General features: G+C 46.3%; 2 protein-coding genes across 3 annotated transcripts; both read right to left on the bottom strand.

Annotated features, from left to right (window-relative positions):
- Nucleotides 1-2,522: 2,522 nt before the first annotated feature.
- On the bottom strand, nucleotides 2,523-3,676 carry LOC128304246 (phosphatidylinositol-glycan biosynthesis class F protein). Its single transcript, XM_053041405.1, has 2 exons — nucleotides 3,614-3,676; nucleotides 2,523-3,551 (listed from the first exon to the last, which is right to left on the bottom strand). Exon 2 carries the CDS (start codon nucleotides 3,527-3,529, stop codon nucleotides 2,792-2,794), a length of 738 nt encoding a protein of 245 aa, XP_052897365.1. The 5' UTR covers nucleotides 3,530-3,551; nucleotides 3,614-3,676; the 3' UTR covers nucleotides 2,523-2,791.
- Nucleotides 3,677-5,141: 1,465 nt separating this feature from the next.
- On the bottom strand, nucleotides 5,142-16,381 carry LOC128300991 (protein lingerer). 2 transcript variants are annotated; one of them, XM_053037270.1, is made up of 12 exons: nucleotides 16,344-16,381; nucleotides 11,384-12,813; nucleotides 10,046-11,299; nucleotides 9,788-9,963; nucleotides 9,270-9,457; nucleotides 8,913-9,050; nucleotides 7,904-8,002; nucleotides 7,141-7,241; nucleotides 6,628-7,055; nucleotides 5,961-6,227; nucleotides 5,719-5,880; nucleotides 5,142-5,623 (listed from the first exon to the last, which is right to left on the bottom strand). In XM_053037270.1, exons 2-12 carry the CDS (start codon nucleotides 12,777-12,779, stop codon nucleotides 5,519-5,521), a joined length of 4,314 nt encoding a protein of 1,437 aa, XP_052893230.1. In that variant the 5' UTR covers nucleotides 12,780-12,813; nucleotides 16,344-16,381; the 3' UTR covers nucleotides 5,142-5,518. The 2 variants fall into 2 exon arrangements, with proteins under 2 accessions (XP_052893230.1, XP_052893231.1); XM_053037271.1 differs by lacking the exon at nucleotides 7,904-8,002.
- Between the last annotated feature and the right edge of the window lie 339 nt (nucleotides 16,382-16,720).

Here is a 16,720-nt window from a genome sequence, read left to right as displayed (position 1 = left end):
AGTAAACAAATACAGAGTAAACAGGACTGGATTACGCCATCACTGGACATTATTATCACCGGACACGTGCGTAGTTTACATTTCGTTTAACGTTGTCGCATTTCGTTGTCAACTGCGGCAGGATGAAATAAGACATGTGTGCAGATAACAATACCATTTCTTTTTACCATTCGGACACAACAACTGGCACACGGCACGTGAATCTGTTTTGTCCGCGGTACGCTTCATTTGTCTTTGAGGATGTAACCTTTTCCCCAAAACCGTGTCACCGAAACAAATGACCACCCATTTTGTTTCCCCCCTTGGTTTTTGTGGGGGTAGTGGATGAAGGATGAAGGATGAAGTTCCAGGCCCTGTACGCTGCGGGGGTTACACATAACGGGCATGGCTTTTCTCTTCCCCCCCACCTGTTGATGCGGTAATCGTAGCGCAAATGCATCGAAAGAAAAGAATTGGCCCTTATCTGATTGCGGTGCGATCGTCGTGCGATCGTCGGCACAATCGGAGCACGCGGACCCGGTCCGGCGTTACCGTTAGTGCGAACAATGTTGATTAGCAACACGTCCTCTCTGGCTTCTTTCCCTTTCCCACCCAATGTTTGCAGGCAATGGGCCGAATCCCTTCGAGTGTGCACGGCCCAACGCTGTGGCCAGTCTGACGCACGCGAAGTTCCCGGGTGTGAGCATGCCCAGCGAGCATACGGCGGGCACACTTATGTAAGCACCTGCGACCCGCGACAGAAAAGGTAACTAAAGATAAAGATTTACGCGACAACAGGCACTCCCCTCCCCTTCCGTGGCGGAGAAAGCTGGCGGGAATGGGGCGGGTAATGTGAGTCACGACCGGACGGGCGGGAGGTTAGTGTCACGTAGTTCGTGAATGAGTTCATTCCATTTTTGTTCCACACTTGGCAACGGCGGGCTGTGTGGGATGACGATGGTTCGGAGAAGATGTGTGTATATTATGTCCCGCCGATGGTCGATTGTAAAAATCCTGTCCTGAGTGCGGAGAAGCGCCGGTACAATCAGATGTAACTGATCTTCGGCAAACAAAGGGCAACACTGTTCATGGTCATCGATCGGACGCGCTCGCCCGGCAGGAAATTCCAATATCATCCCATCATTGCAAAATTCAATAAAGGCCCAACATTCCGAAAGTTCACCGAATGATGAATGAAACGCCCGAAGACCTGACCTACGGTGGTAAAACGATACTAATAAAACAAGCTGGGAGTGTAACTGCGTTCGGTCGGACGTGTAGTTACCTGATCATTACCTAATACAGTCAGTTGCGAACCAATCGCTGCGGTGCGTAACAAGCATTAAACTTAACGGCAATTATCCCCCAGTTCTGGTGGTCAACACCACCCTTGAGGCACGTACAATTTTACATAAACTCCGATAACTCCAATGTCCATGTGCGAGTTGGCGTAGCAATTGCTGTAACTTATTCAATCAAGTCACATGTTTGTATCTCCAGAAGTTCCAGAAGCGTCCCTAATAGCCCGTGGCTGCGATAGACATCTGGAGTGCACGCTCATGCAATCGGATATATATCTTTATTTATGATATCGCAGCAGCGAGAGTCGGAACTGATGCTCCAAAGTGCTCCAACCCAATAGGTTGCTCAGTCAGATAAGGTCATGGGGTCGTAGAGGAGTTTGGCTACCTTGGTACGATCGTAACTGCGAAAAACAACGTAAACAGCGTAATCCGGAGGCGAATTGGGGACTCCATAGTCCCCTACTTTCCAGAAGACTCCCACAAGACATCTTAATACAGCATATATCATACCCTGATACGTTCGGTAGACCTCTATGGCCTTGAGTCTTGGACGATACAAGGGCGCAGGACGCTAACACTCTCGCCATTTTCCTGAAGTACCTACTTAAAGCGAGATCTTCTAGCATTGACGATACCCAAGCGGCCACAGGAATAGAACCACAGACATTATCACCATTCATTAATCAATTTACCGGCAGCTAATAACAACCGCATGATAGTTTACAAACATGCAATAAATAATACCACTAGTTTCACTCAACTTCGATAAATTTCCACTTAAAATCCCCACAAAATTATAATGCAAATTTTTGAAATCGTTTTGCTAACATTTGTTTTCAACCACCCTGTAGTCCTGCGGTTAAATATCACCTCTTGATTTGGATGCTCTCTTGTTACATGAAACGCAGCGCTGGTGCAATTTTTGTACGCGTGAACTCAAACTTTCAAGTTCCATACAAACGAGCCGATTTTCGATTTCCAACACCAAGAGAGCATGACATCATGAGAGGTGACATCAATTCCCCTCCAGCGAGCGTGACAGACGATCCTCTAATACATTGGCTACCACCGCTATCGCATACAATCAAACTTGTGAGAGCGATCGCTAGTGCAAGTGAGATAGATGACACGCCTTCTTTCCATAAGGTTCTCCAAGTGCTGATAAGCACGCACACGATAATAACATACAGGAGATGAACTGTTACAGGGTGGTTATTACAATCCGTTATCAGCTAACTATTTTATTATCTCTACGTTTTTAATAATAGTGAAAGAATACAAGTTTTATTAGTCAATAACTCCACTAAAGAGCGGATGACTTTTTATCCACATCTTCGCATGACCTTCTCAAGCACGTGATTTGCGGAATAGCATATCATCTACTTTATCGGACTATGGCAATCTTCTTTTACATTTCATACAATACTTCTTATAGTTGGTATGAATTAAGGTTTATTTTGGCTTACACGACTAGATATGCATCCCTGTTTGGTACGAATACTGGAGCGTTACTGAGTTTTGGTCCGCCGATTACGATACATGCTAATGTACGCCGTGCTCAGCAGATTAAACACACTCATCCCGAACAGTCCTCCTATCGAGCCGACCACATTCGGGATGGGGTAGACCTGCCACGGTCGATCCCAATCCAGCGGAGCAACCACCGACGCACCCCAAGCACCCAAAATAACACCTATGCAGTTGTTCTTAAGCAAATTTAGATAACTATTCGCAAGCGGGCTCTTCAGTTCCAGCGTTTCCGAGAGCAGCAGTTGATAGGTTTGTGATTGCCCAAGAAGCAGCATGATCGGAAAGATGGTTACCGTCGTCAGTGTCACTGCCAGGGATAGCGTTTCTTCATACTGATCCAGTGGTGCGCCAACAACAACGCATATGAATGCATAGAACAGTGTGGCCAGGGCAAACAGCACTCCTGAACCGAACCATTCACTCCAGCGTGCTTTGGTGGCTTTCGCATTCGCCGCTCCCGAGCCTCTTCCCGTCGAAGACTGTACGGTGGATTTCGGCCCGGTTTCTAGTTGAAATGTCCTTTTTACGTAGAGATGTTTTAATATCTCCGACAGTGGCAAAATTAACAGCACGAACGATGAACAACACCTTCCCACATCGTAAAGCCGGTTACTGTACAGCAAATAACCAAAAAACGACGAGTTCAGCGCAATCGACAGAACGCTGATGTTGATAAACATCTTCGACGCTATAATGCTTTGCTGTAGTGCATCCATGTTCTTTACAAACTACTAAACTCTGAAATATAGACACCATAGTTAATGAAACATGAAACTTTTAATGAAAAATCAAGATCTTACTTGCACTACATTCGGAAAAAGTGTATCAGCAAAGTGTAGAATTTCCAGCTCACAAAACTTTTGTTTATGTTTTAGCGTCTGACGTTTCTGAATTTGTGTACCGAAACGTCTTACGTCTGATGGGTAGAAAATGTCGCACCCAAGCAGCAAACCTTAGGCTGTGACTACACAGCACAACAGGGTTTGCAAAAAATGCAGGGCTCGCTGTTGAAGCGAAAACATGAAACCAGCCCTATTCTCGACTTCTAGCGATTAAAAATAAATTCTATCGCTATAACCTATTGCAAACTGTTAGTATACTCATTCTCTTACTAATGCTAAACCGAGGCGATAAATGGTGATATATTGCAAATACAAACTGCATACCCACCTTTCGACTAGTGTACCGCGCAAACATTTGATTACCAACCATCCGCGTGACCAGCCAGCCTCTTTATTTAGTTCGTACAGGGGGGAAAAGAAACACTCAATTAGATAGATTTCATTGATTCAGTCTGTATTGTAGCGCCAATTTCATTATTTGATTCGTCATTATTCTATCATTAGTCATTCAGATTATACGTCATTCCTTACTCCCAAACACAAAGATGGATAGTGTGTAGCATTCGAATCGATTCGCTCCATTCCGCATTCCAGAGATCACGTAGTGTGTATATATATAGTTGTGTGTGTCTGTGTGTGTGGAGGGGCGGGGTGCTTTTGTGTGCAAGCGCGATATGATATCGCTTCCCTTTTTCATCTTGCCATATGCATATTGTGCATTTATATCAATTTACAGCAAGCACACATTGCATTTGTAAGTCGTTGATGCGTCCGATGTAGAGTGGGTATGTTGTCGGTTTTTACTATCGTCTGACAACGGTTATCAGTTATCAGTGAAAGGAAAACGAAAACGTTTACAGAAAATTTCCCAAATACGTACAACACACACACTTAAACATAAAAAAGAGAGGCAATGATCCTCTACGGTGACGCGTTTGACAATTACACCAGTTCAACCTGCGAGGAGTGTCATTCTATTCCGTGGGTAATGAACTATGTCAGATCTCATCACCAGTAGCCCAATGTACTGTCACAAAGACAAGCCCTGTGATGGATTTCCATTATTAGTGACGAGTACCGATGTCAACATGATACCGACAACTGTATCCGCAGGACACAGAGATAAAAAAAACGACAAAAGAAAAACAGAACCAACTTCTCTCGTCAGCCTGTTGCTTGGAACCATATACTTAAGGCTCTTTGTTACCGGACACACTTGATCTACTCTTGTCTCTCTCTCTATCTCTCGCTCTCGTACAAACAACAAAAATGGCCATTCGCTCTTGGTGTGGTTTGAATTAAGTATTTTAAATTTGTATTTGTTTGCTTCTTCCGCTTGTCTTTATGTATGAAAAATGTGTTTATTTTTTATGTACGATACTATCTCGAGTTCATGTATCATGCATATGCCGTATGGTATGTTATGCGCGAGTTATAAACGTAAAATGGAACCATTCCTTCCGTATAAGAGATCAACGGACACCGATGATCAGCTGACACTAAATATATTATGTCCTGCTTCCTCTGGCCTCTCGCTATATCCTTCTCTGTCACCTTCATGCTCTCTTTCGCTCATACATACTGTTTTTAATCGCTTCGATCTGCTGCGGTTTTGCCATCTTTCTCTTTTTTGTTGTCCTTTCCATCGGTCCGTATGTATGTTCGTTTGTTTGGTTGTATGTGAGTGTATGTGTGATTTTTTCAGTTGTGTTTTGTTTTTTGGATGTGTGAATGTGTGGTTGTGTTTTGTTTATTTTTGGAAAGAATCTATCGAAAACACACTACCACATGTTTTTTTACATTATTATAGCGCTCTCTCTCTCTCTGTTCTAGCTCGTGCTATTTTCCCTTTCCCTTACGACTTTAATTCTGCCCAGTCCAATAAGTAGACGACGAATAGGCTTGCTGCTTGCTGCCAGTCTTTCCCTGGTTGTTAGTCTGTGGTCTTTGACCACTGCTGTTGGAATCCTTGGATTGGAAAAGAAAAGGTTTGCATTATGCCCATTGAGTTGGGAGTGCTCCTTATGCGGAGAAACGCAACACGGTCATTTGCGTCACTTTACCTGATGCATGTTTTGATGCATATTGATATTGTGATGCGTAGCCATCGTTGGTATGTACGCCAGATGCTGCCCGTAGGGTTGTGCGGAAGTAGTTCCAGCCGTCTGTGTTCCGGCAATGTTGTACGGCGGCGGTGTTCCAGAATGGAACGATTGTTTGTCATACTGGAAAATGAAGCAGAACGCAAAACAATAATCAATTGAAATCCGACATGGGTACCTTCCGCCCACAAAACTCTACTCACATTGACTTTGTTAATTGCCACATGATTTTTCCCATACATGGACGGTGCCATGTCGGATCCACTGCCAGTGCCGGATTGTGGATTGGCCACCGTTTGACCCTTCGATTGCTGCTGTCCAACGATCGACGCTTGGTATGCATTCTTGTTGTAGTCCTGCCCCGACTGGCCGAGTGTATCGTACCCGGTTGCCGAACCATATCCTCCCGTATTATACGCAGGCTTCTGGAACTGACCGCCGGATGTTGCCGCGTTTGTGGGCATCTGTTGCTGTTGGTGAGGATGATGTTTATGGATGATGGATGGTAATTTGTTTTTGACAGATAGGTGTAATTTTGGTGTGTGCAATTCGAATCGATTTTACGGTCGGGATAAGGAAGTTCGGAAGATTTCGTAATAGGTTGGTTTGGAGGAGTTTGAGGTTGCGTTTTTGATGGTTTTTTGGTAGGATAGAGTATACGGTTCCATCATATCCGGATTGATGGCGGGCATCACATTCGTTGATATACGGAGGGCGTTTTTCCGTTGGCGGTGTTGGTTGGCAGAGATGAATTGGTAGGAAGTTGTTTGGTGGATGATGGAGAAACATGCAAAAAAGATACAAAACGGTCAACATTTCTACATTCATATGCGCAATAGCGTACGTTACTATGAGCTAAATACTACTAACAGGATAGACAGGTGTGCCATATTGGAAGCTGCTGGCCGGCATCATATTGCCGCCGTAAAAATAAGCGTATGGCAGGTTCAACATAGGACCACCAGACCCTGTTTGTTGGGACAAGGAACTGGGAACATTACTAACAGGTGACGAGTTGTTGTCGGTTCGCGTGAACCGACCATCGGACATGGTCGAGTACGCGACGGAACCGAGGTTCGCATCGCGTACACCGGCCGCGCCGAGACTCGTAGGCGTCTGGTAGTTGATGTCGTAAAAGCCAGGCACATGCGGCAGACGCTGCTGCATTAGCTGCAGATCCTCGTACGAATAGACGGCGGCCTGCTGATAGAATGGCATTCCCGGTGCCTGAATGTACGGATTAACCAACGGCATGTTGGTGACCACACCGGTCCCGCTAGTGCTACTGCTGCTTTTCGCTGCAGAAAGAAAGGAAAGCAAAAGGGTTAGACATTGTACTCCGCACGGCGTGCAGGGCGCTGTTAAACTATTCCTCACACTTACTTGTCGTGGATACCACGGAACTGATGGGCAGCGAAGACGAACTGGTTACATTATTGTTGGAATTATTCGTACTACTGTTCGAAACCGTACTGGACGCCACACTGCAACAAGAAAGTTCAAAACAAAACACATGAGAAACAAGTTTTCTATTCAGTTACGACCATGTCACACATATACTAACGTCCAGGGAACATAACTACTAACAACAAATAAAAAAGGTCTTTATAAAAAATACAGTAAAAACGTTTGAAGAAGCTATATAAATTAAACACAAATTATTTCTCTATTATCTATAATTAAGCAACATAAATTATTTGTAAAGAAAACGCTTAATTTTTAAATCAATCAAGCGCGCTTCAGCTGTAGGTATTCGACTTCGGCAATATTTGACAATTCGTGCAGATTGTTGCCTAATTTTTAACATATTTAAATATATGGAAAGTATGGGACATTGCGCAAAAACGACACGCAACAAAAGTCTTACCCTATATCGGTAGAACAAAACATAAATTAAAACAAATAAACGGAAAAGGAACCGAAGAATGATGGTTTTTGGATAGCAAATGATGAATGTAAGTGAAATAAAAGCGTCTTACAGATAGTATATGTGTTATACATTGGTGAACAGCGTAAAACATTGTTTTAAAGCCGAAAATCAACGAGAAACGAGAGAAAACAAAATGCACCCACATGAATGGTAATAGCACATTAATATAAAAATAAGGAAACCATATGATACGAAGTGACAACAACACAAACCTACCTTTCGAATGGCGTTGAAACCACCGGCGTGTCCTTCAGTTTCGACGAGCTAAAATTACTACCATACTGGCCGGATGTAGTGTTTGTGCTTCCGGAATACCTAGAGGGGGGGTTCGAGTGGTTGTAGTGAAGGAAGCGATTATGTTTTCGTAGGGGAAGTCAAAGCATTTGGAACGGATTTGTGTTTCGTTGCGTTTTGCAAACGTATTTAAATGTTTAGAAATTTTGATCTTTTTTCTCTTTCTCTCAATATTATAAAAGGCATGATAGCAAAAGCAATCGAAATATTTTGTGTGTTTGCCAATCACAAAAGTGAAAACGACCATGACACGATACATGACCAACAAATAAATAAAGGATCAATGGCTGTGCGTTAAACATGGACATAATAAAAAATCTATGGTTAATGCGAAAGATGATGAATGATAAATGTTGCAAAGATATCCCCTTCCTTCGACGGTTATGATGGTGGCGGTGTGTTTAAAACAAAACACGCTCCAAACAGGTTACAAAGCATAAAATATATAATAACAAATGGCATCCAATGTAAATCGATCACGCGAAATATGCTGTATGGATCAGTTTGTTTAAATGCCACACTTTTAAACTAATACAGCAAAGTAACGTTTGTGCGAAAATACATGTTCAGCACGACACGGAATAGGGATGTAACTACTAACAGCAAAACGTTTAGAATAATTCTTTGCCTATTAATTGACATCCATCTTCGCCTGATCGACTGGTTACCAGCATATAGGCAACAAATAGAAGGATAAATAATATATATACATCCGCAAACTTAGGGGCGTAGGTTGATCAACCGGGAAAGCTATTTACACACACACAAACAGGCATACCATACCGTGTTCGAGACTTATCCAAAGAGTAAGAAAAGTAGCGAGTGCTTAACAGTATGATTTAACCCACATCACATCTTCACAAAGCAACACACAAAACAAAGCTCGTTTAGTTCCTACACGCCACCAATAACTTAAAGCTACCCAACTTACCCTGTGTTGCCGCTGAGTCCGGCATTACCGTACACGTTCTGCGAACTGTTCTGATAGTTCTGCTGTGACGGGAAGGCAGACGACGTCTGGCTCACAGGATACTGGCTGGACAGGTAGCCACCGGAATTATTGTTCGAGCTGCTCGACCAGAAACGACGCCGGCGACGCACATTCACAAATAAAACATTGAATAAGAGGATTGCATTTTTGTTAGATTCAAACAGTAGGATTTTCCATTCGTTTCGTTGTTTAGAAAAAGGGGCAGAAGGGGCTTAAGTTTGGAGGGCACTGATGTCAAACTGCTAGCGACACGCAAGGGGGGGAAACGATCGATCGAGTCTCTTAACTCGCACTCACCTGCTGTTCACGGCGTTGTTGTTGACCGGCAGGTTCGATTGATTCGACACACCGCCGACGGAGTTGCCCGTGTTGTTGTTCGGTACAACGTTGTTGGTCACGCTGCTGTTGGGCGGCTGGTAAGCATTCACATTACCCTGGTTGTACGAACCGTAGTTATTCGTCGATGGAGGATAGGCGTTTGTAACCTGAAACGTTTACAGGGAAACAAAAACACACGTGCTTGTTAATAGATGATAACAGAACCTAACCTCTTTTATAATTAAAAATTATTTACACGACAGTTTCAAAGATTTTTTTCAATAAATTGCTCCAGGCGAGGTTGTTTAGCATAACAGTCTTCAAACTGATACATAATGGTTCCAATTCCTTGCACAACATTTGCTCGATTAAGGAATCTAAATCAAACTCAACCCGATTATTCCTTTTGACCTCTTAAATTCCTGTTGTTTAAAAGTTTTTCGAGTTTGGTGCATGACGCAAAAAAAAAAAATCGTTAATAGTTGTACTGTTCTTACCTGGTTACTAGAATAACTCATGTTGTTGTACGCTTGTGGCGCACCGGTAGGAGGATATGACTGCGCTTTATTCGTTTGTGTTGACGAGTAAGGTGCGTTCTGGTATCCACCGGTCAGGGCCGTATTTGTACCCGCCGATTGACCGTACGGATCCGATTTCGTCAGCTGATCTAACGCTGTTAAAATAAAAAAGGACAATATTTTTATAAATTCCCGATTGTTGGTTGAATTATAATCGTATGTCAGATGGATTCTTACCCGCAGCCGCATTGCTCATGGAGTTTACACCCGCACTAACGGACGTGGACACCGATCCGGCTGCATTGTTACGCTGCGAATAACTGTTGGTAAGCGCATCGTTCTGAGCCGAAAGCGCTTCCGCTGCACCCTGTCCAGGCATAATCTGTGACGATGCCAAACCGGGAGCCACGGGCAGGTTGGACGGTTTGGGCTGCAAATTGTTCGGCACAACAACGCTACCCGTTACTACACCGCCACCAACCTTCGATTGGTAATCGTTCACATCCGGCTGCTGGACGGCTTGCTGCGGAGTTTGTGAGACGACTTGTTGCTGTTGCTGCTGCTGCTGCTGCAACTGGCTTTGTGTTGGTTGAGGCTGCACGCCGACCGTTGCCTGCGGTACCTGCGTTCCTTGCTGCTGCTGTTGCTGCACTGTCTGTGTTTGGGACGCCTGTGGCTGACCAACGGATTGCGTCGCTTGCGACACCACTGAAGTTTGGCCAGTTGAAGACGATTGATCCATCACACCACCGCCACCGCTGCCTCCCGTGGAATTGAACTTATCCGACACCACCGCGTCGAACGAATCGTCCGCACCGAAATCGAGACCACCGAACTGCACATCCAGGTAACCAATATTGTTCATATTGTCGCCTGGCATTTCGACAGCACTGGATGGGATCTTCGATGGTGGCGGTACCCTTGCCCGTTGCTGCCGCCGCACTGGCGGTTGCTGGGTAGCCGCAGCCGCGTAACTTGTCGGCGCCCCGGCAGCCGCTTCGTTCGTTCCCCCAACGTAAGTGGTCGGATATTGCACGGAATTAGATTGGGGCGGCTGGGCCTGTTGCGCTTGCGGGACCGACGTAGGTTGCTGCTGGGACGGTACCGCTCCTGTCTGCGACTGTTGCTGGAAACCGACGGCGCTCGACGTTGGCTGGAGATTGGAATTCTGAGATGATAATGTGCTAAAATACTGACTTTGTTCTGCCGAAAGGGATGAGGACGTGTTCATCGGTGGCATGTCGAGCGCCTGCCGCAAGTGCTGTGCGGCCGTTGACGCGTTCGGAGTGCCGGCGTGCAGATCCGAATACTGAGGCACAACGCCAGCGACACCAGTGCCGGTAGCGGCACCACCACCGGCTGCAACCGCAGCAGTGGCCGTACTCGATACGACGGTCGTGCTGTACTGCTGCACTAGCTCCGTATCCTTAGGCGGCGGTGGATTTAGTACTTGCTGCTCCAGCCCCGGAGGTGCCGCCAGTTCCGTAACATCTAAAAAAAAAGAGAGAATTGATCATATATTTCGTTATACGACAATCGCCTATATTATTAATATGCAAACATTGCGCCACTCACTGGAACCCGCCGTTGATACACCGGTCTGCGTGGATTGCTGCGACTGCTGCTGCTGTGCGCCTGTCGCAGTAGACGGGCCCGTTCCCGCAGTGCTGCTTGCGGTAAAAACTTTGGTATCCGACAACGAACCCGTATACTCCTCGTTGTCCCAGTCGCCCCACGTATCGGTGAACGCCGAACATTCTTCCGGTTTGAGATCGTTTGCGTTTGCCGGTGTCGTGACCGGTTCCCACGAGTCGATCTCCTGATGATCGTTATTCATCATCCGCGAGCCTCGATTCTGGTCCCGCGAGCCAGGTCCGCGAGTGCCAAGTCTTGGGCCACCACCACGACCACCCCGCGATCCGTAGTTGCCGCGACCTGGACCACCCGGTCCGCCACCATCGCGACCACCCCGCATACGACCACCGTCGCCTCCGGTTCGGTTACGATAGCCGCCTCCCTCGCCGCCCTTATCGTACCCATTACGGTCACGGTCCCTATCACGATCGCCACCGCCGTCACGATAGCCTCCCGCGCGCCCACCACGACCTGGCCCACCGGCAGAACGTTGGTTGCCCGGACCGCCCCGATTGCCGCCACGGCGCTGTTGCTCCTTCAGATCCACATTGATGCCGCCGAGCTGAACACCGCTGCCACCGCCACCAGCAACCGGTCCAACCGTATCCCAATCACCGTTGTCATCGCCATCTTTCTGTGCCGCCGCCTGAGATTTGCTCTTTTTCTTTTTGGACGTAGTCGCGAACGCACCGACTGGCAGCGTCTCTAGCAGAAAGATGACGGCCCGATCGAGATCGCTGTCACACTCCTGCAGCGCGCAGCACACCTCCTCCTCCGACCGTTGGGTCGTTTCCATCAGGCTTTGGATTTTTTCCTGAATCTTCGGATCATCCATGCCGCTCTTGATGTCTGTGATCTGAGCAATGCGGATCTGTTCGGCGGTCGGTTGCTTTGCCTTGACCGCAGTGTGAGTAGCGGATGCACCGCCGGTACCGGTCCCAGCACCACCACCACCACCGGAGGCTGCTCCTGTAGGTCCGCCGGATTTTTCGTTGTTGGTGCCAGCAGTGCCACCGCCACCGCCAGTTTCCTTCTGCTGCTTTTCCTTCACATCAACAACCTTCGGTGCCGCGTTGTCTGTGCCCTTGTGGCCTCCGCTGCCCTTCTGTTTATGATGGTCGCCTGCTTTGCCGCCGCCAACCGCAACCCCAGTTCCAGCTGACCCATCATTTCCACTGACATTGTTCGCTGCCGAACCACCACCTTTCGGATACTGCTGTGACTGGTTCTGTCCTTCGTCCTTGGCCAGATTTTCCTTGTTTTCATGATGTTTGGCCTTGGACTTGTTACGGCCGCCGCCACCGCCGCCACCTCCAGAACGGGTTTGTGTACTCATCTCGCTATATGTACAGTATGTATTTACAAAGTAGCTGAAAAGTTGTAACAAAAGAGAAAGAAAAACATTTTCATTACATTATTTGTGAACTCTTTTCTTGGTTTGCTACTCTGCAAGCAAACTCATGATTTGCTGCGGTATTGGTTAACGGGATTTAATCTCTGGTGGAGTACACACGCTCGAACGAACACCACGACACGACGTCCGGAAGTATATAGCAACAAAAACACACACCTGATGAATTTCCCTATGTTGCTATGATGAGCATAGAATATTTATGTAGCAAACTATCCTAAGCAGCCTATTGTTCGCAAAAAATGTTTTAATGTTGTTTCACATCATACCCATCCCCACATGTGTTTTCCCCTTCCCGCTTTTTATCAATGATTACAGTAGTTGTAACTGTTGCTTGAAAACACACCAGCAACACCAACCTCTCAGCCAGCGCCGCACACACGCCGTCGTAACGCCGTGCCTTTGTCTGTTTGATGACGAATACGTCTCCGTACGAAACGTCGAAACTTGCTAGCCTCGTCAAAGATTGCAACAAAGTGCACCCAACTGTACAGACGGCTGCTCTCGCGCAAAATATTAATGCACACAACGCACTCTCATTGCTTCTCGCGCGGCGATGATGATGATGATAATGATGGTGATGATGTATTCCACTGCGCGCTGCTCCACTTCATGTGTTTTTCCTTTCTCTCATGCGAGATAACACACACAACATGTATCCATTTTGCTCCACATTATGTACGTCCAACTTTAAACTGCTGCTTTCATCGTAAAGCCTTAAGAGCAACAGATTTTATGACAATTTTGGAGAAAAGAAGAGAACAAAGATAATGGCAAGAATTGAGCAGTCTGCTTGTCCTCGTGGTTGATAGGTCTGAAGCTACCTTTTAACAGCGTCAAACCCCCACGCTACGTTGGGCGTCTAGTTTCTGATAACTAAATTGCCTTGGCGATACAGACAACAAACTCTACGCAATGCTATGCTCCTAAAGCCCAAATAAATAAATAAAATGCAATCCAGGAAATTAAACTCTTTGCCCTAAATGACTGTGCAAAAAAAGCAACAAAAATCATCACTCTGGCATATAAAAGCTCGCCTACTTTCATTGCATTTCTTGTTTTCCTTTCCATACACTGGTGTGAGGAAAATGTTGTACCATTTGCAAGAAAGTTAACGCAACGCGTACCGGGGTAAGGCACAACTCACGCATACGCGCTGACTCGTTCATTCTACAATGGCTACAATGTGTACTAACTTAATGACGGCAAACTTTCTTGTTAGTAAAAAGAGAACAAATCCCAAGGTAGCAGCGCTTGAGTGTTGGGACTTGGAAATGTTAACACAGCGAATGGCCCTTTAAAGTTTGGGGGGAGCACAATGAAGACGGTTAGTCCGTAACGCGACCTTTAAAAAAACAGCTTCCGTCCGAAATTTCATCCAAATCGTACGCAAATCTCATTATTGCGTGCCGCAACACTTCTGTCTGTTCGGTTCGTTGCCTTCTTCTGCCGTGTACGGAAGCGTTTATCAATTGATACTGGAAGAGTAGGCTGGATCGATCCGGAGATGGTGCGTTAGGCTAAACCGTTTCCTTGGTGACACACAACTAGCGTTGAGCTGAACAAACATCAATATCTCGTTGTCATTGCATCCGTTTCATAGACCACTTTTCGCTGCCGCGTTAATTATCGATTGGTATAGGAGAATCCATAGCACTCGATCACCACCGGAAAGATGGATAAATGTCGGAACCGGACGGGGACCAAGACCAAATCGAACGCATCAACATGTCTCTCCATTGTTGCGCTCCATCCATTCTCGAACTGACAATCATCTTGACACGCACACACTCTTGCACTCCCGTAACAGCGTAACATACTCTCGCAGTGCCGTTGCAGAGTCGGACGTCCAGTCTAGGAGAGCCCCGCACGTTCTCCAATGGGCCAATTTTCCACCACAGTTCGTCGTAATGTTGCATGAAGAAGAAAGCAAACTGGGTCCATTCATTATCACACGCACGTAACCCGGTGAATGAGGTTGAAATTTTGGGCGTAAAAAGACGGTCCCAAACAATCGGGTTCTCCCCTTTGTATTTTCACACCACATTACAGCCATGGAAAAACCATTTTTTCTTCGTAGCAGGCTAACAAAGATTTTCCACACTCATGCACACACCACTCCTACTTGTAACACCGGAACACACCATCGCGCACACGGTCAGCTTGGCATCTTGGCAAAAGGTTAATGAGAGCAGGCAACGTAAAACCGGTCACTTCCGCCTTTTGCAGCTTGTTTCTCATTGCATCTTCCAAAATCGATGTGTTTCCGGTAGGGAGCGTTTTGCAGCATGTATTACCGACTGCCAGCAACGCCCGGGTGCGGAAGAGGAAGCGCGGATCTCCAAGACGGGGAAGGCAGAAAAGGCACGACCGACGTGATTCACACATCTTTTATCACGACGTATTCCACGAAATCCAACTCGGTGGAGGTTTTTCCCTTGCCAAGCGACCATTAAAAACGGACGCTTCACATTGTCGCTAACACAAGGAGGGAACAAAATGAAGAACCATGTGCCAAATTTCGCTTACTGCTGCCTGCTGCTGCTGCTGCTTTTGCTGCTCACACCACTAATGCGTACGCTCTACTACCTCCGGCCGTCTGCTTCGGCGAACTAAAAACTATCCTTGTCGTTGTACAGGTTCAACGTCGCTCAAAAACCAGACGCCATTTGTAGAAATTTAAGTATGCGAAGTATCTCCTGCCCATTCGCGTGTGTGTGCGTGAGCTTTGGTTGCCGCTTCAATGTAGAAGTGTGTGTCTGTGTGTGTGCGTGTGTTTTGTGGGGGGCGAAACTACATTCTTAATACTTTGGCTCTCTCGCAGCGCAGCTAGAGGCGCCGCATGTTGCAAATCTCCAAATTTTGCCGGACTCAGCACCGAACATCACTCAACAACCGCCCTCATTAACGTCATTGATTTATGCCGCCTGGTCGGAGGTCAACGGCATCGCCTAGGGCGGAATAAGTGCGTACTGTTTTACCGTTAAAATGCAGTCAACCATTCGACATAGCCGCTTTCGCTTAAAATCCGCAGTAATATCTCGTTCTACCCGCTACTCTCAAAAAAAACCCCAACGCGTTGGCTTCGTACACACGCACACAATCGCACAGACGCATACTACACCCGGCAGACGACGCGCAGCCTGCACCAACTCACTCACACTCTCGCTCGATAGGTGCCCCACCGTGTATACATTTTAACGCACACACACACACTATTAATGGCTAGCGCGCGCACATCGTGTTACAGGGCACGAGAGAGAAAGAGAGCCGTTCGGCTAGAGCAAAAATCGTTCGCTCGTAACAGGGAGAGAAAAGAACAAGAAGCCAAGAAGACATCCGAATGGAGGCAGTCCGAAACCAAATCGTTCGCTTAAAAACGGCGTTGCGAAACGTGGACAAACGTAAAGTAATCAACGCTCGATACGCATCGATTCGTCGCTAACTTCCACCAGATTCTAAATTCCTTCCAATACCGATTTTTCTCACCGTTCACGCGCACTAGATCTTCTTGCTTGGATTGGGATTGAACCTGAAAACGCTGGTAGGTAAGGAAAACTTGCAGCCGTCAGTTTGACAGTTCTGCAAAAAAAAAACCGACACCACTTCAAGATAGGGAAGGTCCTGTCATCGTGGTGTACGCACGCCATGTTAAACTTTCATTTGACAGTACTAAGAAGCATTATTTCAAATTCATTTGTATTCCGTTGAGGCAGTTCGTTAGACAAGCAGTGTTAATGCAATCTTGATTGTGTTAAAGTTTACTCTGTCTGCGGACAGTCTTTCAAATCAAATCCATATCATTTCAACGTCTTTTAAATTTTAAAATATAATACAGCAAAAGCCGTCGTATTGCACGAATTAAA

Source organism: Anopheles moucheti, chromosome 3, assembly GCF_943734755.1.
Source record: "Anopheles moucheti chromosome 3, idAnoMoucSN_F20_07, whole genome shotgun sequence".
Classification (NCBI taxonomy): domain Eukaryota; kingdom Metazoa; phylum Arthropoda; class Insecta; order Diptera; family Culicidae; genus Anopheles; species Anopheles moucheti.
Note: the sequence above shows the minus strand (reverse complement) of the source record. Positions and strands in the feature narration are given on the sequence as shown.

Bases quoted from the DNA above. Each gene is read 5' to 3' on its own strand.
- LOC128304246 (XM_053041405.1), bottom strand. From the start codon at position 3,529: ATGGATGCACTACAGCAAAGCATTATAGCGTCGAAGATGTTTATCAAC.
- LOC128300991 (XM_053037270.1), bottom strand. From the start codon at position 12,779: ATGAGTACACAAACCCGTTCTGGAGGTGGCGGCGGTGGCGGCGGCCGT. The intron at 8,003-8,912 runs GTAAGTTGGGTA...CCCCCCCTCTAG, and splicing joins GGACTCAGCGGCAACACAGG to GTATTCCGGAAGCACAAACA. The intron at 7,056-7,140 runs GTAAGTGTGAGG...TTCTTTCTGCAG, and splicing joins TTCCGTGGTATCCACGACAA to CGAAAAGCAGCAGTAGCACT.